Source organism: Crinia signifera, chromosome 4, assembly GCF_055691185.1.
Source record: "Crinia signifera chromosome 4, ASM5569118v1, whole genome shotgun sequence".
Classification (NCBI taxonomy): domain Eukaryota; kingdom Metazoa; phylum Chordata; class Amphibia; order Anura; family Myobatrachidae; genus Crinia; species Crinia signifera.
In genome coordinates, this window is record NC_139220.1 from 184,433,697 (window position 1) to 184,457,051 (window position 23,355).

The 23,355-nt window shown below is 44.7% G+C and overlaps 1 protein-coding gene across 1 annotated transcript; it reads left to right on the forward strand.

The window, feature by feature from the left end:
* The first annotated feature begins 1,330 nt into the window (after nt 1–1,330).
* NRG4 (neuregulin 4) lies at nt 1,331–22,745 on the forward strand. Its single transcript, XM_083183164.1, has 6 exons — nt 1,331–1,828; nt 2,846–2,912; nt 11,702–11,792; nt 15,149–15,298; nt 20,744–20,824; nt 20,997–22,745. The coding sequence occupies exons 2-5, from the start codon at nt 2,903–2,905 to the stop codon at nt 20,778–20,780; spliced, it is 288 nt and encodes a 95-aa protein (XP_083039290.1). The 5' UTR covers nt 1,331–1,828; nt 2,846–2,902; the 3' UTR covers nt 20,781–20,824; nt 20,997–22,745.
* The last annotated feature ends 610 nt before the right edge of the window (nt 22,746–23,355 follow it).

The following is a 23,355-nucleotide window of genomic DNA, read 5'->3' on the forward strand; positions in this document are numbered from 1 at the left end:
ATATTATGTGCTACGCATATTTATCCCATTGAATGTGCGATCACATGTGGTTTTGAAATAAATGAGTTTTGTGATCTGTCAGTTTATATACCCCCCAGATAGTCCAGCCCTTATTATAATCACTCGATTTCAGGTCACACGGGGTATGCGATTTATCACATGATTGTATGCACATTGAATGAGGGGAAAAAGCACTTTAGATGCGATTTATCGCACGGGAAGCTTTAAGGGAAATTGAAGCGTGATATCGCATTGTATCCGATCGCCCTAGTGTATGTGCACCATTAAGCTAATATACACTTCCAGACATTGAGAAGGGGGAAATACATTTCTCTTAATCAAAAATAAACGAGGCCCCTATAGTGAGACCTTGAACTCAATTTCTTAGCAGCTACTTATGCATAATTTTGAATCCATGGATTGGTACAGACTCACAGATTCCTCCGGATCAGACACTATATTACCTAACAGGGTACTGTCCCCACATTTGTTCTGTCACTTATTTTCCTTGTGCTCTTGCCCTTGTCGTCCATGTGTGCATTTGTTTTTTTGTTAGTTTGTGTTATTTAACTTGTTTTTCTACTTGTGATTCATTTCAGTGAAATGTACTCCTGAAACATATGATACAGGTATGTTAGAATTTTACATTCTTTACATGTTATTATGCTCTAATTTTTATATCTGTATTGAAAACTCAAATCAAGACAAGTACCAATCTGTTCTCATTGGTCATTAAATCCTGTTTGTATGATTAAAGTCAATGAAGACACAAAGGTTCACAAGTGTTGCCAAGTAGGCAGATGGTATAGGTCAGCCAGCCCTCAGACAGAACAAGGTGCATGCAGCTCCTCAGCACAATATGAAGTATCACCAAGCGCTACACTAGGCAGCAGAGATTCATCTACTTCATCTCCATCCAGGTATAATGTACACATTTCTGTTCTGCATTTGCCACATGTGCAAGTGTCTCATGTTTATAGGTTCATCTGAAGCTAAATACTTTCAATATTCCAATTTAATTATATAGGAACAACATTTAGCAATAAAACATTATTGCAAGTTTAAATGCCAACACTCATATACTGTATGTTCATTTGGATATGGCTGTGTGTATTGATGAAAATGGCTATTTATTAGCATTGTTACTAGAGATACTTTTTACAGCAAATCCAGTTAGAAATGATCATATTTCTAGATCAATATTTTGACATGAATTCTGTCCTTTCATTCACTGTCTTATGAAAAAGTAATTGTAATCATTCCAAAACTATTTTATTTTGTAGCTTTACTCCATTATATAGACATGTAGTTGTCTGATAGAAGTACACTGCACTGAGCTTATAAATGCAACTGGTTGTTCTATTCTGGTTGCCAAGTGATCTCTACCCATCACCTGATCTTATTCCAGTAGTTGTGTGAAAGCAAGATCTCACCGATAAGGTTTGTCAGTCACATAATCACTGTGATCTTATGAAGCAGCACGGACAAAACCATGCTAAAAATATCACATGCAAAATTATGCAATCAGCAACATTCCAATGAAGCAACATGACTGTAACAACTGTAACTGACAGGTATACTAGTACTGTGATGGGGCATAGACACACGAATATATAAGGAGCTCAGTACAACCATAATATTGTGATACTTTAGAAAGGATAGGAAAATCTGTGTAAAGCAAGAGGAGCAGGGAGAGACTCAGCCCAGGGGAGGAGCAGTGCGGATCTCAGGAAGTGCCATATCCATGCTAGGATTGCATGGGGTTTCACAGACAGGACACAAGCCAGTGACATGCAACAACTATCTTTCCCGTAGATGACAGCATACTGTAAGTAACAAAGCACTTGTGTTGTTGCATTGCCCAGTTGTATGTGTCACAGTATATGCCTGTGAGTAGTAATAGAATCCACGTGCATGTCAAACATGTGCAAATGCATAACAGTTTGCATACTTTGTGTGGGCCTATTGCATTTGTAAATTACATTTAGTGAAAACCTGTGTGTCAATATTAATATAGCACTAAACACTAGTGTGTTATTACATTGTCATGTATTAGAATAATTATGAACTGTGTATTTGTGTTAGGAATATATAGTGTATTGCATGTAATATTCATATCTCTACTAGAATGTATAAACAACAAGTGTAGGTTACCAAATGTCAATGATTTATTCTTGCCCCTCTTAAAACTCGTACTACTTACGGGCAGTACCACTTCTGTGATTAATGGCATCCTACTACAGTATCTGTTATTATTGAAAATTATATATATATTCTATATATGTTTATAATAATTGAAGGTTATGGTACCATATGTCCCACGATCCCTGAGACTGTGCCAGTGTATCTACAGTAGGTACTCAGACTGTCCTGTAACAATGTAATATACATGTTGCTTCTACTGTACATTAACTGCTAAATAATGACTATATGGTGCAGCTTTTAGAGATATACCATATATCTTATACAGGTTAAAGCATATCGTACCATAAACTGCTACCACAGTGTCCTTAAAACAGAGTCTGGCATTGTTGTGTGCTATGACATAACCCTGCCATTTACTTCTATCAAATCCCATTTTATTCATCTTAAGCGCTCGATGATGCTGTTTAATAAATGGGTTTACACCTCCTATAATGTGGTATTGTTTGGTGCACATACTGCCTTAGGGCTGCACTGACATGTTGGCAGAGGTGCTATCATCTATAGGAGTGTTACAATGGAAATGGTGACTAAGGATTTGTTCATGAATTGCTCCACCAAGACACATCATACAAATAAATATAACTTGGTTGTCATTTAATAAGGATATGGACTACTAAAATGCATTATTTCTATTTGCCAGATTCCATTTCCCAGCATATTGACTTTAAGCGAGGATCAAGTTATCTGTCTGCATAATATGACAACAGGTACCGTATATGATTTAAATTAAAATGTTCGGATTTGGGTGAATGATGTTATTCTGCAGATGGTGATTGTGCAGGTGTAAATGAAAGGTTGCAGCACTTTTTTAAAATGTTACTCATTGGCTGATAAAACATTGTATATACTGTGGGCCTCTTCACAGCGACTGGCACCGGTGCAATGCATCTGCTCCAATGACGCTAGTTTCACCTCTGTGCCCGACACAGGGGTGTGGTATATCTGACACATTTCATAATGTCGGCATAACCACTGCTACACCGCTATAAAGTCTACCTACCGTTCCATCCCTGGGACTTTCTGACCACTGCTTGGTCCACCTCCTCCTAACGTATACTCAGAAGCTAAAGTCAGCAAAGGCCACTGTCAGGTCAGTTAAAAGCTGGTCAAGTGAGACAAAACTAAAGATTCAGGCTTGTTTCGATTGCACGGACTGGAGGGTTTTTGAAGCCTCTGCGACTGACCTGAACGAACTAGCAGACGTTGTGACATCCTACGTCAGTTTCTGCGAGGATCTGTGTGTACCATCCAAAACAGTTTGATCCTTTAATAACAATTACGCCATGGTTTGGCAGTCAGCTAAGGAACTCTCCGCCGGGCCAAGGAGGAGGCCTACAGTGGTGGGGATAGGGCACGGTACAAAGAGGCCAGAAACACCCTGACACGTGAAATCAGGCTGGCAAAAAAGCGCTACACCAGCAAGCTGACAAACAACCTCTCAGCCAATGACCCTGCAGCAGTCTGGAAAAGTATGCATGCTATAACCAGCTACAAGAAAGCCCCAAGCCCAACTCCAATGTTTCAGGAACTGGCTGAGGAGCTGAACGAGTTTTACTGCAGATTCGAAAAAGGAGCCCAGTGCCTCATACCCCCCCCCCCTCCTCTCGACCATAGTAAGGTGGCTCCACCGCCACACCACCCTGACCGACACTACAAGGTCTTGCAGGTGGACCAGGGGGAGGTAGAAGTTTTGTTCAAAAGGGTCAGACTTAGGAAGGCTGCGGGTCCTGATGGAGTGTCGCCATCTACCCTTAAGACCTGTGCAATGCAGCTTGCACCCATCTTCACTATCATCTCTGACACCTCACTGGAAATGAGTAGGGTCCCCGTCTGCTTCAAACGCTCAATTATTATTCCTGTTCCCAAGAAGTTGGCTGGGAAGGATCTAAATGACTACAGGCCAGTTGCACTAACATCAGTGGTCATGAAGGCATTCGAAAGACTGGTATTGAACCATCTGAGGGAGGTGACAAACACCCATCTCGACCCCCTGCAGTTCGCCTGCAGAGCAAATAGAAGCGTTGAGGATGCAGGTAACCTAGGGCTGCATTATATCCTGGAACACCTGGATCATCCAGGCACCTACGCGAGGGTCCTATTCATTGACTTCAGCTCTGCATTTAACACAATTGCCCCCGCTATCCTAAAGCCCAAACTTCTCCCCCTAGGAGTTCCAGAATCTACCTGCTCCTGGATTGTGGACTTCCTGACGGCACGGAAATAGGTGGTGAAAGCCGGAGTCTTCACATCCGCCATTCGTACGATCAGCACTGGTGCTCCCCAGGGATGTGTCCTTTCCCCCCTGCTCTTCTTCCTGTACACTAACAACTGCATCTCGAGTGACCAGTCAGTAAAAATCATAACATTTGCTGATGACACCACCATCATCGGCCTAATCAAGGAGGCAGATGAGTCTGCATACAGACGGGAAGTGGACAGACTTTCACAGTGGTGCGGCAGAAACTACCTGGACCTAAACCCCATCAAAACAGTCAATGATAGTAGACTTCAGGAGAAAACTAAATGTCAAGGTCCCACTGGTAATTTCCAACAGAGTGGTGTCATGGGTAGAGACCTTCAAATTCCTTGGGACAAAAATCTCTCGCAACCTCAGATGGGAGCCCAACATAACTTCCATTGTCAAAAAGGCCCAACAGCGGCTGTTCTTCCTGAGGCAACTGAAAAAAATTCAACATGCCGCAGGAGCTGCTGCAGCTCTTTTACACTGCTATTGTGGAGTTTGTTCTATGCTCCTCTATTAAAATCTGGTATGGAGGGGCCATTGAATCTGACAAACGAAGCCTGCAAAGAGTGGTGAGGACAGCAGAGAGGATTATTGGGACGGACCTCCCCCCTGTAAGGGAACAATACTTAAGTAGGGTCAATAAGTGAGCTGGAAAGATCGTGGCAGACAAACTCCACCCTGGCCATAACTTGTTTGATATTCTCCCAGGTAGTCGCTTCAGGTCCATCCCTGCCAAGTCATCAAGAACCGCAAAGCCTCTTCCCGACAGCTATTGAACAATGTACTCTAAGATACTGCTAATCTAAACACCTGACTGCTCTATCTAACCTTGCAAATCATAACATGTGAATTGTCATTTGTATGCGCAACTGATGTATGTATGTCCTGTTATCCCTCTTGTATCATGCTTGAAGCTGCACTGTATCCACAAAAAAATCCTAGTATACGAGAGTATACATGGCCAATAAAGGGATTCTGATTCTGATTCCTAATGGGATGTCAACATAATTAGAATGTTTACAAAACGTCCCAGGCAATTTAGTGACCTAGGGGATTAGCTGCTCTTGCAGAGGCTTCTGGGTCCAGCAAGGATATCAGGATGATTGCCAGAGGTTCCTGGATCACTTGGGAAGAATAGCTAACCTCTGTCCATAACCTCCCTTCCCAAAAAAGAACGACATTTATCAATTCTGAACATGTTGGCATTCTGCAGATGTCAACATGGTGAATGTCGGCAATTCAAAACTGCCCCCAGACCCACCACCCCACTTCTGCGGAGGTGGATGGGTGGCAGGCAGCAGGGTCTGGCAGAGCAGGGTCAGGCAGCGCTGGTGGGCAGGGGGTCCCTGCGGCGTATGTGAAGTCAGCGGCGGGGTCCCTGCGGCAGATGGGAACCCCTGCCCGCCAGCGCTACATGGACCCACAGTGAGGGGGGGCACCCTAGAATACCAGCATTTGTTTAAGGCATACCTAGTCAAAAAGTTTCTTATAGATAAATAAAAAATAAAGTAAATTGTGCGGAACTGTCACCCTCAAGTTCAGTTATGTGATGGGAACATAGCTGCGGTTCTAATTGTCCATACATTTTATGATTGGCAGCCACCAGCACTGGTTTTGCCTATCACTTTGAGCATAAATGATTTGTTTTGGTTGTGGACTTCCAACCCGTGGCAACCTTGCAAACATCCAGAGGCAGGGCCGGCGCCACCACTAGGCAAACCTAGGCATTTGCCTAGGGCGCCGGCCACTGGAGGGCGGAAAATGCCGCCCGGGTACCTGTCCTACCGGCGCTGTCTATTTCAATCTGGCGGCGGAGGCAGCGGGGGTCCCTGCAGTCTATTAAAAATCACGAGCGCTATCCGCCGGGCTATGCGGAAGCGCTTCTAGTGTGAAAACTCTGGCAGCACGGCGCACGCTGTTCTCAGCCAATCAGCGTGCTGCCAGAGTTTTCACACTAGAAGCGCTTCCGCATAGCCCGGCGGATAGCGCTCGTGATTTTTAATAGACTGCAGGGACCCCCGCTGCCTCCGCCGCCAGATTGAAATAGACAGCGCCGGTAGGACAGGTACCACCCCACACCTCACACACACCACCCCCCCCCCCCCCCCGCACCGGGGCGCCCCCAGCCCGACTCGCCTGGGGCGCTCCGGTGCCTTGCACCGGCCCTGTCCAGAGGTACTCCAAGATAGGTATCATAATCGCGCCCATGTCTACATCTTGAAGGCTATTACATGAAGCAAAACACGGCTGGTGTAACATAAACATAAATCCAAAGTTATAGTTAAATTGGTACTCTTTACCTAGAACGGCGCCCACGATTGAAATCGCGGGCATCGCGGGTAAAATCGCGGTAATCGCGGGCATCGCGGGTAAATCGCGGGTACATCAAAATCGGGTACCCGCGATTACCGCGATTTTCCCATAGGGAACAATGTTAAAAAGGCAGATTGACCGCGATTTTAGCGTTAAATGCCTCAATGCCCGCGATTTTTACATAGGAAACAATGTTAAATGGGCCACAGAGCCCTAATAGTCCCCCTGAAGTCTTAAATGGCCCCCAAAATTTTTAACGCCACCCCACGATCAACGCGAACCCGAAGCGTGGCGAGCGCAGCGAGCCCGCGAGGGGCGGCGGTACGCGTCCTACGACCTTTTCATGCCCTACTATCCACGTCGGCGTGGAGTTGAGAATAGAATAGTGTGGCGAGCGCAGCGAGCCACCGAGCCCGAAGCGTGGCGAGCGCAGCGAGCCCCGCGAGGGGACGCGGATACCTTCACAGTTATACGCGTCCCCTCGCGGGCTTCACAGGTGTCCGCGTGGCCACGGACACCTGTGAAGCCCGCGAGGGGACGCGTTTACCTGTGAAGGTATCCGCGTCCCCTCGCGGGGCTCGCTGCGCTCGCCACACTATTCTATTCTCAACTCCACGCCGACGTGGATAGTAGGGCATGAAAAGGTCGGAGGACGCGTACCGCCGCCCCTCGCGGGCTCGCTGCGCTCGCCACGCTTCGGGTTGGCGTGGATAGTGTGGTGGCGTAAAAAATTTTGGGGGACATTTAAGGGTTAATGGGCTCTGTGGCCCATTTAACATTGATTTCTATGGCCAAATCGGGTGGATTGAGGCATTTAACACAAAAATCGGGTCCATCGCGGCTTTTAACATTGCTTCCTATGGGAAATCGGGAGCATCGCGTCGCGGGCATCGCGGGTACATTTATGGCCGGCCGCGACGCGACCGACGCGATTTTTCAGGTTTAACATGGTTTTCAATGGGAAAATCGCGGGCATCGCGTCGGTCGCGTCGCGGGCAGGCATAAATGTACCCGCGATGCCCGCGACGGGCGCCGTTCTAGGTAAAGAGTACCGTTAAATTATACTCACATTAATAATAGCTGATTTTCAGCAGTCAATAATATATCTAGAAGCAAATGTTCCTACACTGAAATATTAGGAAAAACTTTCAGAAATGATCTCAATTGGTAACCCAGTTACTTACACCAGTATTTCTCAGTGCTGGTCATATAAATTTAGCAGGTTATCCGATTACTTCAATCCCAGTAAATAATAGGCAATAATGAAATAGTCCCTTGGGTCTGTATGTTTAGCAACCAGTTAATAGTAGTAACTTGTGGCTCCTTCTAGCTGCTGGTGGCTGCCAATAATACAGCTTAGCAGACTAATCCCAAATATCCACACGGAGTCCGCGTTCACCACATGAGGAACCAAAGATGCAGGTAAAAGCATCAAGGAGCTGCAGCAACAAGGAGACAGTGGTTCTATCTTGTCCTAAGTGGGTCACTATGAGCAACAATGAAACTTTTGTAAGAATACACTTTAGTAAATGTGCCCCTAAATCTTACAACCTAAAGAATGAACCACAAGGTACAAGTACATGTTTTGTACACTGAAGCAGATAAAATGTCTAGCTTTTTATGAAATGTTCCCTATTTCTGTTTGGAACCCACAAAAGTTTTTATGCAAGTACAGTGTTTGAGGCTAACAACTGTCCCTCTTTCTGCGGGAGCATCCCGGTTTTCGGGGACAGTCCCATGTCCCACACGGGGCCGCCAGTGTCCCGCTGCTGGAGGGGGCAGTTGGGAGTCCCCCCAGCCTGCGTACAGCGTCTATTCAGCGCTGTTGAGGGAAAGGAAAATAGGGGCATGGCCTTAGGAAGCATCAGCGTGTGAGGCCACATCCCTTTCCATAGGCCACTCCCCAGTTTTGGGCGTGGTCGCAGCTCCGCCGCACGAGTGTCCCGTGTGACAGAGGCTACAAGTTTGGAGGTATGCTATGGGTATTGGTTATTAATGTAGCAGACACAAAAGGGTGTAGAAAATTATATTATTATCTGCCATGTTAAGGAAAATGAGAAGAATGTTTTATGAGGTTATGTAATATAATGTGATATTCATTTCCATTTAATTAGCCTTGAATATGCAATACCTTTTTATGTTTGCGTGAATTATATAATTTGCAAATGTTTAGCAAGAAGTAGCTGGTGTTTTCCATGGTGTAGCAATGTGTAGTAGCTGATGCTGTTTCCTCATAAGTAAAATGATTAGTAGGGTGAGGACTTGACTCAGTTGTAGACCTCAGGGTCAGAATAAATTGAAACTTGTAATGTAACAAGAATGTGTGGTTTGTGAAACATAACATAATATATACTAAATTATCACTAAATAATCAACTGACGTTAGAGCTTTGTTATGTATCACCTTATTTATATAATATACACATTAGCTAGAACATGTCAGTCATTAATGTCAGCCCCTGCCCCAGTGGTAGTTTTCACCACTAGGTGATTTTATGCAAAGTAGTACAGGTTGAGTATCTCTTATCCAAAATGCTCGGGAGCAGAAGAATTTTGCATAACGGATTAATCCGTATTTCAGAATATTTTTATATTTCCTGTATGTATCTTGATGTATCCTTGCATTTATGTTGTTTAAAACATCAAACACATGAAATAAACACAAATATATTTTATTTGTACATAAAAGAAGGTTTCAAAACATGAAACAAAGTTTGTGTACTATCTCAGATACTGAATATAAATGCCAAGCAATTATTTTCTTGCACATATTTAGTGCCAGTTACATATCATGCACCCAGTAGAGCTGTTACAGATGTACCCAGTTGTGCTTTTAGCAACAACATTTTTTTTTTTTCACTTTCTGGAATGTATGGTTTTCAGAATAATTTGGATAATGGATATTTGGATAAGGGATACTCAACCTGTATTCTGCAAATAATGTTAATGTATGATGTCTAATGGTGTGTACACACGGTAGATGTGCCTTAAGATCCTATCCACGATCCGATCAGATAGGATTGTGGATAGGATCTTAAGGCACATCCGATTTGCATCCTATCTTGACTATATAGTGCAGATCTGCACTATATAGACAAGGCAGCCAAGACTTTCTGGCTTCCGATACGTGAACGCGCATCGGGATCGGATCGGGTTTGCAAGGGTTAAAACCCTTGCGATCTGCATTCGATGCCGATCCGATGTTGACTATATCGTCAACATCGGAAAGGAAATCGGACCGTGTGTACACAGCATAACTCTGTAAAATAATTGAAAGGTGAAGTTATGAAAAGACTAAATGAAGTGCATCAGTCTTGAAATAATGTGTAAACAAAGCACTGTTAAATTGTTTAAGGGTGACAGTTCTTAAAATGTACATAGAGTGGAGTGTGAACATAAGGAGTGTGGTTGTAAATGGCTACTGGATGCTCAAGTGTAATAAAGAGTGGGCAGACTTGTTCAGGCCCCCAGACAGTGCATTAAAATATTGTGCTGACAGGCAGTATTTCACACCCCTACCATAGCGAAGCACCATGCCCGAAGCATGGTGAGCGCAGCAAGCCATGCAAGGGGACGCGGTGCACCGATATATGTCCATGATGATATTGTCGACATTCATGACCAAAAAAAAAAAAAAAAAAACAGTGAAAAACCCATGTGGATTTGTTGACTGTCTACCTTGCCCATGTCAACCTAATGCTTGTGTGGACCCAATGACCCTGTTGACCTAACCGCATGTCGACCATCAGAGGTGTTGACCTAAGCCCATGTTGACCTTAAGTGGTGGATCCAATGCATGTCGACCTCAGTTGTGTTGAGCTTATGACCCATACCCATCAGATCTGTTTACTTTCATTTTACTAGTGTTAAAAATGCTAAATAAAATGTATGTACAAATACCAGTGTATATGAGCTCTAATATGCAATAGCTCTAATATGATATGATAGTATTCAAAGCACAAATTGCATGTTTAAAAATCTCACAAGCAAAGTTAAAAGACGTAACTGGTTTTAATTATACATGCATCTTTCGTCAATTTTTAACAGAATGGTTTATTTATAGTGTCAGGTTATAGGTGCTAAACTGTATCCGTCCGGAAAAGTGTTATGGGCTAAAGGACAATCTAGTTAGATAAGTAACAGTAATACGTAATATTTGACCAAAACAGGAAAGCATTAGCTGAACACTTCCACCCACTGAACTACTGTATTCTAATAAACAATAAGAGCACTTCATTATAAGTATCTATTTCTACAGGTAAATAGATGCTTTATACCAACTTACATAACTTTTACAATCCCCACGTTTCTTTACCGAGCGCTGTAATGATGATGGTACAGTAATAGAAATCGTTTGCTCTGAATTCCTTTAAAATGTGTCTACAAACAGACAAAAGGAATTAAAATCTACGAACAGGCATTTAGTTTTCATTGATTAGTCAGTGACTTCCATAAACAGGTGCCAGCCTGTAGTTAGCAACTGATTTGTTTTCTGAATAACTATAGTTGTTCTTATCAGGGAGGTCAACATCCGACAAAGGCCGAGTATGCGGGATGGCCTGTAGCCAAATTTGGGAGGCGTGGCCTGACCTCAACAACCAACAAAAACGTACTGCAGCTGCCTGGGCCACCATGTGTAACAGCATTGCAAAGGGAGATAATTTCCCCTCGGCAACTGACCCAGGACCCTCCAAGTCAGCATAAAAATAAGTCCCCTCATCCCTCGTGACACCCCTGTTTATGACATATAAAGCAAAGAAAGATAAAACAGTATAGTATTAATATTTTTGGGGCTTTTATTCCCTCAAAGTCCTTTTTTTATGTTACTGTATGATCTTAGTAAACTTGCTGTAAAAAATTGGACAACCCAGAAACGTAAGAATGCAGGTAATATTCCAGTATAAATATGTGATTTACATGGGATCCAACTGTTTTCTAGGTCATGGAGCACCCTGCGCAGAAAAAGAGCAGAAAGGTTTCTGTATGAATGGAGGCACATGTTATAGCATAGGTCCTAAGCAACTCTGCAGGTGAGCGAACATGGAACGGTCTCCATTGCTTTTCTGTGATCAGCTTGCTTTAGATGCCTAAAAGTAAAGCTGGCCATACATTAGAAGGACCTGCTTTCGATGCTATAAAACACATACAATTTTCTTACGACTGCAAGCCATCCTGACTGATCATACATGCAGCATGTATGATCAGTTGAGCAAACTCTTGACCCACTGGACCGTACATTGCACCGACATACCTCACGGTGTGCACACAATTGATTGCACAACCCGTCAAAATTGTGCATTCGGGCCTGATATCATAGTAATGTTTGGCCAGCTTAATTTATTGCATTTTTTAAGGCTGCGTACACACCTAGAGATTTATCTGTCCAATCTGTCTGGTGGGAACAGAAATCTATCTTCTAGAACAGGGATGGGGAACCTTTGGCCCTCCAGCTGTTGTGGAACTACACACCCCAGCATGCCTTGTTACAGTTTTGCTATGTATGCTGGGATGTGTAGTTCAACAACAGCTGGAGGGCCGAAGGTTCCCCATCTCTGTTCTAGAATGTGCTAAATAAGATATAGATTCTGATTGGTTGCTATGGGCAACATCCCATCTTAAATAAAACTCCCATCTGAGTAAGTTTACCCCTTAGGGTTCTTTACTGATGTACTGTTGTTTTTAGAAGTCTGTACAAAGAAACAAAGAGGTTAGTATAGCAGTTAAGAGCACACACCTGATTCCTTGTGATGCTTGTAAGCAGCACAGTCTTTATTTTTCAAGAAAAAGCCTCACCAGGGTATATGCAGGGCCAGCGCCACCACTAGGCAGCTTCAGGCATTTGCCTATGGGTGCCAGCCATTGGAGGGCAGTACTGAGCTGCAGGATTCAAGTAAGAAAGCAGTGAGCCAATGCCACCGATCGCCTGAGGAGCAGGAAGAAAGCGACCTCAGCAAAAAAAAGCAGATGAGCCGTAGGGAGCCTGTCAGTGATAACCGCTGGCACCCCCCGCCCCCTGGTCAACGTCATCGGCGGGGGGTAGTGCCCGCAGCCCCTCCCCCACGGATCTTGTTGGCAGCAACCGGCGCGGGGTAGCGCCCGCTCACACCCCACCCCTCCTGGATCTGGTCAGCTGCAATCGGCGGGGGCACCTGCACCACCCACCCCCCATGAGCCGCCTAGTGCGTCTAGGTGCCTTGCACCTGCCCTGGGTATATGCACATATACACAGTGGCATTGAGAGGTGGGGCAGGTACTTTTTACCCGGCCCCAGGTCTTCTGGAGGGTCCCACTAACCCTCCCTCATTGCAGGGAGCAGGGCAGTGGGGAGAGAAATGACAGGCTGCTGCCACAGGGAGTGACGTAACTATAAATTTGCTCCCCCAGCCAAATAATTTCTGCCCCCCCCCAAACGCCCCTTAAACTATACACTACACACTGTAATTCAACTTAGGTTAGGCTGCAGGAAGCGGGGGTCATTAGGGTTATGCATAAGGGGGAAGGTAAAGCTGTAGGGGGATAAGGAATCATTAGGGTCAAATTTACCAGGAGGAGGGTAAGGGGTTGTGCAGGGGGGGTTGCTAGGGTTATGCACTAGGGGCAGAATTAAGGTATCGCTCTAAATATTATTATATTAATATAGAGATGTGTGAGAATTGAAAAGACACAACAGACCTGTTTGCAGCATTCTATTTCAGGCATAGCAGGTGGTGTGCCCCCCCCCCCCTCTTGTTTTGCTGTCTGACTTTCATCTGTCTCCTCCTTGGGGCTGGACACCACATGCTATCGCTGTCCCAGTCCTCCTCGTAGTCAAGATCCCAATGCCTTAGCGCTACTTCAATTTTTTTAACAAAGCGCTGTATGAACTGCCTCTCTAGACACCCTCAGACAGCTCCCTCTGCCTCCGTACCTCCGCGCCATTAGACAGCACAGCTCCCACTCCTCACCCGAGACACCCCCGCATATTACTCTGGCCACAGTGTGAGATACTCAGCAGCCAGAGTGGGTGTAAATCCCTTATCACCTTGCGCTGGCACCGTGTAGGGGCAGTTACAGAGGAGATGTCCCCCGCAAGCCATGAAGCATGGCCTCCCTTGGCTGCAAGTTCAGTCTGTCCCTGCGGCAGCACCTGTTAATTAATGGTGATCCCCACTGCCCCCCCCCCCCCCCAAGCCACTGCGAGGTCTGCAGCACGATAGTTTTGTCACTGGCCACAGCACAGCCTCTCTCCACAGCTCAGTACACACTGCTCAGTGCTGTGTGCTGAGCTGGGGAGACACACAGCTGCAGGGACAACATGTCCTCTCTCCCTCTTGTGTATATTTTAACCGGGGCATGTCCCCACCCCCTCCCAGAGGCCACATCCCCTCCATTTTATGGGGACCCGGCTGACCTTTCAGTGCCCCTGTATATACATACAAGAGCTCAGCATATCTTGCTGTAGCTGCTCTGGGCTGCTGGCACTCCTCAATGTCTGAGGCCTTGTCTGAAACTTGCATGCCTGGGAAAATGGTGTGCTCCTTATAATGAGCGTAAGAACTGGTTTATAGTCTCCAAATGCCATTGCATCCCTTCTAGGCCAGTTCAATAGAGGATTGGTGCTAGTAAAATGAGATGGTTCCCCACTTTACTTTGATTCAAGAAAACATTGTAGAATATTTATTCAGTGTCTTATACCCCTTTTAGACCAAAACGCCGGGTCGCACGCGGCTTTTTGGACCCTGGTTGAAGCCGGGTGCGACCCGGCGTTTAGGGGCATTTACACCGGACGGGCTTAAACGCCCGCACCCCCCTCCCGCCCCTTCCCGGCGCTTGAAGATGACAGCGCGATGTCATCTTCAAACGCCGATCGACGCCGCCGTACCCGGAACGCTGCTGGGGGCAGCCCAGCACTAAGGTAAGCTGCTAGGCTGCCCCCAGTCCCCGCGTGCACCCCCCCGCCATTGGACAGGAGGTGAATGGATGCCGCACACAGGCACCTCCCTCCCCCGCCGCCGCCGCTGCTGTCTGCAGAGTATAGCAGACAGCAGCGCCGGCTGTCAGTGTCAGACTGACTATCCGTCCAACCTGCGGACGCTGCGGTCCACAGGTTGGACGTTCCCCATTCATGTAAATGGGAGCCGGCGTTCCCATTTACACCGCCCTCTACCCAGGTCCTAGCCGTGTTCTACCCAGGTCAGGACCTGGGTAGAAGTCCCGTGTAAAGGGACACGGCGTTAGGGATTTACACCGCCGAAGATCCGGGTCTGACCCGCCGCTGACCCGGATTTTTCGGCGGTGTAAAAGGGGTATTAAATGCAAAAGAGAGCTTCTAAATGTTTATTAGTTCCATGCTGTTCTCTGTATCTAGATGTGCTAATTATCATTTGTTTGTTTGTTTGTGTTCTAGATGTGTTAATAGCTACACAGGTGAACGCTGTGAAGAAATCCTTTTGGCCAGTGTGGAAAGTGAACCAAGAAGTGACTTTTTAATACATTTTCTGGTTATATCCATTTTCTTGGGCCTAATATCCTTAGGTTTAATCTACTTTTGCTGCAGGTAAATAAAATAAATATTGTTTTTATTTATTTAGTTTTTTTTTAATTGTAATTATGAGTTCCATAAGAGACTTGTGGTTCTCAAACTCGGTCCTCAGGGCCACACACAGTTCACATTTTCCAGGTCACCCGACAGGTGCACTCACTACTGACTAACACATTTAAAAGATCCACAGGTGGAGATAATTGTTTCACTTGATTCTGTGAGGAGACCTGAAAAACATGCACTGTGTGGGGTCCTGAGGACCGACTTTGAGAACCTGTGCTCTAGGTCATTTATACTGTAGCTAAGCCTAGGGCCTTCATTTTAGTAAGTCCCTTTCTTTTCCACAATTCCAAAAATAGTTTTAGAAGGAGCGGGTTCACTTATACAAAAATAAAATCTGTTACTGTTCGGTTCATGTGATAGTTGTGTTATTTGTGTCTCTTAGTGATAGTAACTGTTACAAAACAAAGTTCAAGAAAAACATAATTTCACATAGATCGCATTAGCAGACATGAGTATATCACTCAATTTCCAGACACTTTAGTTTGGGCCATGGACCTTTGCCCAGGGCTGTGTAAGTTCAACTGTACAATGACAGCAATTTGAGCACAGATTAAAATAAGGATCTCTATTATAAACACATTAATCACAGCCCAGTGGTTCTTAAATCCAGTTAAATTAAGTCCAGGTTTTACGGTATCCATTGTTGAACACAGATGGTTAGATAAAATTGAATGAGGCACTAATTAAACCACCTGTACTAAAGACTACATATCATACTTGCCTACTTTTGAAAAGTAGTTTCAGGGAGATTATAGTTGGTAGTAGAATTTTGCACAGTGCCCCATTGAGGGGGCGTGTCATGTTCCATATATAGAGAGATTGTGAAAAGAGATTGTGAACGTGGCACCTAGAAGCATGGGTGTGTACTGTTACATCTGAGTGGAATCTTTTAAAATTAGATCCAAATGTAGATGAGCCCCAAAGCAGTTAGTAAGAGATGTGAGGATACGAGTTCTTCAATCACTCAGACACCGAGCAGATGAAACCAAAATATGGTTTATTTTTATTACAGCACACACATGTAGATGAAGACAGGAAAAAGATTCAAATGGTAGCATAAAAACATCCGGGTAGCAAAGTCCTTTTAGCATCACAGTCCAAATAACGAAATGATCACTTATTCCACACAGCAGTGACAGCAGAAACCTGTGCGAATCCACACAGCACCGGACGCTCCACACCAGAGCTTATGTAGGATGCCCCCCCCCCGGCAAACGATGCGCTCACAAGGTCCAGTGGCAGAGTATCACCTCTAGCCAGGATTGCGACTAACATACTGAGCTGGCAGGTGTACAAGTCATTTTAAAAACTTCCAAATTCCCACGGTTCACAAACCAAAAGTGGGCTTGCAGTGGATCTTGATTGGTGGATTCAAGAGTCAGGTATCATCCCCTCCCAGCTACTGCTGCTGCCCCCCCCCCCCTGCTGGGGTCGGTTCCAGTAAGTCTGGAAGTGACCACAGATATGCAAGGGAGTATCAATACAAGATACAATACAACACAAGATTACATTGTGTGGTGGTCACCCCCTGTGGACAACCTTCCTGTTGATAGCAGGGGAATTGGATCACCCCCTGTGAAGATTGTCCCTCAGCTGACACCCTCCTGTGATAGCAGGAACAAAAGTATGGTAATGGGACATAACCTTTTGGTGAATTATTTCCTGGGTATTTCCTGGCAGACCATATTTGGGCAAGAGCGATCTGATCTGGAAATACACACAGATTTGGGGGATAGAAACATCTATGGAGAATAAGAGGGTACCGACGGACTAAAATAGTACATTAATTACTACACCTAATAAAATATAGTAATTACAGATTTACAGTGAGTCTGATAACCTCACATTCCTTCCCCTACTATTGTAGTCCCGGTACCAAGCTGTTCTGGAACCAATACCAACCTGTAGTGTGATTCAGAGCAGAGAATCTGGGCTAGAGGCGCACCACCTGAGTCCCACAGAGTGACATCATACCAAACCCATCTTGGAAGAGGCGGCTGGTTTGCAGAATCAGCAAGGGCAATATCACAATATAAGTTATGCATGTTAACTAACAAGTGAGTTAGCAATTCCTCCTCTTCAGATGCTGGGTACCCCCCCTTTGCAAAATTGTAACCTTTTACACTGGGTACACCTATAGGGTGTACTAATACTTTTGCCCCTGGCATAATGGGGCAGGGAGCACTTTCCAACTCCCCCTCTTGCACAAGGAACAGCTGCCCAACAGCTGGCCAATATAGGGACTCTGGCCCTGGCACTTCCGCCACTCTGTCACATCCTTCCTCCCTCAAACCCAAACTAGGGGCATGGCAAATTTCACTACAGCATTTGGTCTCAAGGCCCAGGGCTGAGAAGGGACCCTCCATCAGGAACAATTCCGCTGGTGGCTGCAGGGCAGGCTGGTCCAAGGCCAGTCCTACCCCCTCAAAAGCCTGGGTCTCACCTGCCGCTTCCTCTGCGCAGTCCTCAGTCTCCAGGATAACCTCCTTCCCCAGCTGAATATGCTGGGCAGCCTGAAGCACGACATCATCTGCGACTGGTATGCTTGTGGCCTGGATGTTGTCGAACACTCCTCTAACCACGGCGATCTCTTCTTGGACGCAGTCCTCATAGATCCCCTGGCAGCAGGATAATAGCTCTTCATCTTCCATCTCAGCAAAAGGGAAGCTGTAGTGCAGCTCCTCCTGAATAACCTCCTTCACTTTGGGGATAACCTCCCCCTGTATAGAACACGGAGCAGCTTCCTCCCTAGGATGGGGGAGAAGCAGTTGCAAACGGTGCCTTTCATCACGCCCCCTGCGACACTGATCTTGCCATGCTGGGGTATCCAGGAGCCCCCGATCAATCGCCTCTTCCTCTGCCACCACGAAGCACTCCTCCAGACACTGCAATTGTTCCCACACACTCAACTGTGCACCGAAATGGAGGATACATGCCCGATAATCAGCAAATGCATTAGTAGGATCTCCCTGATCGTGAAGGATCTGCTGAAGGATTTCCCCGCGAGTGCAGGCTTGGATGGGTATACCTCGCAGCTGACATTCTGCTATCAGCTCCTCCATACTCATTTCTTCAAGGGCAGTTAAGGGCCCCCCTGACAACGACCCTTCTCTTGCGGTAACAATTAATTTTGTGGCAGACCCCTCGGTTGTCTGCCCAGATTGCAGTAGCCCCCTTCTAGACCTTTCCTCTGGTTCTATCTGGGGCATCAATTTATTCTGGACTTGTCCTTCAGCCTCAGAATATTGTCCTCTTTGGAGCATCTGGGTAACTGTAGCAATCGCTTCCTCTGTAAATTCTACAAACTCTGGCTCCCCCAGCAGATTCCAAGAAGTGGCCTCACCTTTACAGTGCAGGAATGCATCCCCCAGGTAACACAACTTGTCCTGAATGCTGGATACTCTCCACCCGCTGATCATCTGCTGAGCTTCTTCCCAGTACTTCCAGATATACTGCATTTTACTGACAATAAATAACAGATTCGGCTTCCCAGCCTGCCGATACACTGAAGAACCTCCATCCCTGAGCTCCTCTGCTCCTGGGGTCTTGAGGCATCCATTTTCTTTCCTTGTAAACATTTTCCCTTTCACAGGACTGACACCTGCTCACTTGCTGAACATCACCTTATTGCATTTTCCGTTTCCTTACATATGGTCTGATCCTCTGTTCTCTGTCCTTTCTGTGCTCGATGGTTGGTGTCTGAATGATCCCACTGTCGCTGCCGCCAAATGTGAGGATACGAGTTCTTCAATCACTCAGACACCGAGCAGATGAAACCAAAATATGGTTTATTTTTATCACAGCACACACATGTAGATGAAGACAGTAAAAAGATTCAAATGGTAGCATAAAAACATCCGGGTAGCAAAGTCCTTTTAGCATCACAGTCCAAATAACGAAATGATCACTTATTCCACACAGCAGTGACAGCAGAAACCTGTGCGAATCCACACAGCACCGGACGCTCCACACCAGAGCTTATGTAGGATGCCCCCCCCCCGGGCAAACGATGCGCTCACAAGGTCCAGTGGCAGAGTATCACCTCTAGCCAGGATTGCGACTAACATACTGAGCTGGCAGGTGTACAAGTCATTTTAAAAACTTCCAAATTCCCACGGTTCACAAACCAAAAGTGGGCTTGCAGTGGATCTTGATTGGTGGATTCAAGAGTCAGGTATCATCCCCTCCCAGCTACTGCTGCTGCCCCCCCCCCCCCCCCCTGCTGGGGTTGGTTCCAGTAAGTCTGGAAGTGACCACAGATATGCAAGGGAGTATCAATACAAGATACAATACAACACAAGATTACATTGTGTGGTGGTCACCCCCTGTGGACAACCTTCCTGTTGATAGCAGGGGAATTGGATCACCCCCTGTGAAGATTGTCCCTCAGCTGACACCCTCCTGTGATAGCAGGAACAAAAGTATGGTAATGGGACATAACCTTTTGGTGAATTATTTCCTGGGTATTTCCTGGCAGACCATATTTGGGCAAGAGCGATCTGATCTGGAAATACACACAGATTTGGGGGATAGAAACATCTATGGAGAATAAGAGGGTACCGACGGACTAAAATAGTACATTAATTACTACACCTAATAAAATATAGTAATTACAGATTTACAGTGAGTCTGATAACCTCACAAGAGATACTATTCTAAAGTGCTAAGAAATGGTGCTGATGATTCATTGTAAATGTATCTGTCTTTCATTCCTTTTTCTGTACACACGAAGCGATCCTTCTAAGTGATTTCGACTACATAGTCAAAATTGCTTAGAAGGTTAGTAAAGAACGGTGTCAAGTTAAGACTAATCACCCTATAATATCGCTTAGTAAGAAAGAGTTGCCAGGCAAGAATAGTTTGACTAGATCACTGGCTATTCAAAAATCGCTGATATTCACTGCTGAGGGAGATATTCAGTAGGCGATTAAATACCAACCAAGTATGTAAATGCTAGTATAATCAAAATCGCCCATAGACAAATCGCTGGTGCATTTAGTCAAATCGCTTAGTCAAAATCGCTCGCTAGCAAAAATCGCTGTGTGTACACCCTTTAACAGTGTAATATGGACTAGGTGACATGAGGGAGATTTCTTGACTAAGCAGGGAGAGAGGGATATTGCTGTTATTTCAGGGAGTTTCCTGCAGAATGCAGGAGGGTAGGCAACTATGCTAGATATCCTTAAAACCTGGTCTGTTAGGGTGCCTTGAGGGCAGAGTTTGGATATTTCTGGCTTAGCCTGTTGTCAGTTAAAAATCCAGAATTACCTATATTTGCTTTCAAGTTGCATTGGTCAGTTTGCAAGAATAATTGACATTCCTCTTTAAAAAAAACCTCTGAGTTTAGGAAATCATTTCTAACATGTAAATGTGATGTTTCTTTTTAAAACCCTCCAGAAGAAAATTAAACAATCGTAGTGAAGGAGAGCCATAGATATCATAGAGATGACACCTCACTGGAATTCCAAATAACTTCAGGTAGAGTCTATTCCTTGTACTATCTTAATTTCTTAATTCACTCACTATTGTAATAGATTTGGGGGAAAGTGGACAAAAAATAATAATCAATATAGAGCTATTTAAAAAAATAAATAAAATCACTCACTACTTTTCATATTAAAAGTGTTACAATATATATTTTTTTCCATAGGTGGAAGAAGGCATTTGGTGAAGACTGGCCCTATTAACTGCATCTTATTAGAAGAGATATGATGATTTGCATTATGTCAAGCGCTCTTACTGCTCCTGGGGATGTAGGATACAATGTCACCCATAGACTCTGTTCTCATGCTCTTTGGGAAACTGTCCTGAAACACTTACTGCACAATCTGGATCTCATTACATGAATGTAACAGCACTCTATGATCTAGTAACAGCTTTCTGTACAATAGATGCAGGATAAAACCTGCTTTGGTTTTACAATTATCCAAGCCACACCTTGAAATGAAGGCCGAAACTGACGTGCTGATGTCAACCGAGTGTAAGACTACATGCAACAACGTAGATGAGTGTCATTTCTATGTACAAGATGATTTCTCCTTCAAAGAAAATAATGATGATGTCATTGCTATCAATTAATAGAAAATACATCAATATCTAGCAAGTCTTAGCAAACCATCAAATATATGCATCAGAAATGACTGTGGGTTCAGTAGGTGCAATAAAAAACAAGGACAGTGGCTAAAGAAATTATTTACCCCCCACTGGCATTTTTAACATTTTATATTTCATAAAGCAGACCACCGCACAACACTCTAATGCCAAACAAAACCAGAACCATGGAAACTTTGTTTTTGCATTCCACACACGCAGTCATCCCATTCTCTATCACCTAAATAATAGCATTCACTCCACAATAATGTATTAAACATTTTCAAAATACCTTTCTATTAGAGGTTCCATAAATCGCCAGTGTATTTCTAGACAAAGTAAATCCCATTATAGGTTATATTTAAAAATATCAATAAAGGTCAGTCATAACATCTTAAAGACTTAAACCCACAATGGACGGTTTAGTTCAGCATGAAAACATAGAGACAATTAATGTAAATTCATGCAAGATGGGTATATGGTAGGGGGGCACCAAAAAGGTCAATGCTGAACTGATAGTTACAATAGTCTATGGCAGAGATGGAAAAAAATGATCCAGTGGGGAAAAAAGTGCATGCATGAGTTCCTAATACCAAATTAAGGAAGGGTCTCTGGTCTGATGAGGCCAATTGGCATGTGGAAGACCCTTTTACCAGGTCTGATGACAATTTGCATGTGGGAGAACCCAATACCAAATTAAGGAAGTGTGTGTTGATGAGGCTAATAGTGAAATGTTGAGCTCAATGTAAATGATGTGTGTGGTGCAAATGTCACACTACACATCATCCCAAAAACACGGACACACCATATAGCTTGGAGGCTGGAGCATAATGCTGTTTGGAAAGTTCTCTTCTTTTGGGACTGGACTTGTTAAAAATACGCTGCAAAATGGATGGAACAGAATCTAGACAATTCTTGGAGAAAACCCTGCTTCAGTCTGCAAAATGCCTAGTATTCCATAGACTACATAAATTGGAGAACTACAGCATGTGATAAAATACAAAAATAAAATCAATCTTGCAGAAAACAATGGTAAAATTTGAATCTAGACGTGCAATGCTAATAGACACATTGCTAGATGTAACTGCACCTAATGGTGCTTCTACTAAGTGGTATACACTTATTAAATCAAGATGAACTGTTTTTATGATTTGTAATGAACAAGTAAATATACGGTACTTATGAGTTATCTGGGCGCCCGATTTTTTGATTGTATGCCTTAAGTTAAGGCATACAATCAGATGCGATGCGATGCGATATCGCATCGCATCGCATGCGACCATCGGATGCGATGACCCGATTTTTCCATAGGAATCAATGTTAAAATGGACAGAGTCCATTTTAACATGGAATTCAATGGGAAAAAGGGGTCCTCTTCATACCCCTACTATCCAAGTGGGCATGGAGTTGGATATAAACCTGTGGCGAGCGTAGCGAGCCACCGAGCCCGAAGCGTGGCGAGCGAAGCGAGCCCCGCGAGGGGACGGTATTCTATGTCCCCTCGCGGGGCTCGCTACGCTCGCCACGCTTCGGGCTCGGTGGCTCGCTACAGGTTTATATCCAACTCCATGCCCACTTGGATAGTAGGGGTATGAAGAGGACCCCTTTTTCCCATTGAATTCCATGTTAAAATGGACTCTGTCCATTTTAACATTGATTCCTATGGAAAAATCGGGTCATCGCATCGCATCGCATCCGATGGTCGCATGCGATGCGATGCGATGTGCCCGATCCGACCCGATTTAGAAATCGGGCGCCCGGATAACTCATAAGTACCAAATATACTAGTATGGTTATTTTTACCATTACAGAATGTTTGTGTTGGTAAGATTCCTATATACATTTTGATTCTATGATGTCAGAAAACAAAGGGTGTAAAATCCCAAACAAGGGTGAATACATTTTACAGCCACTTAATA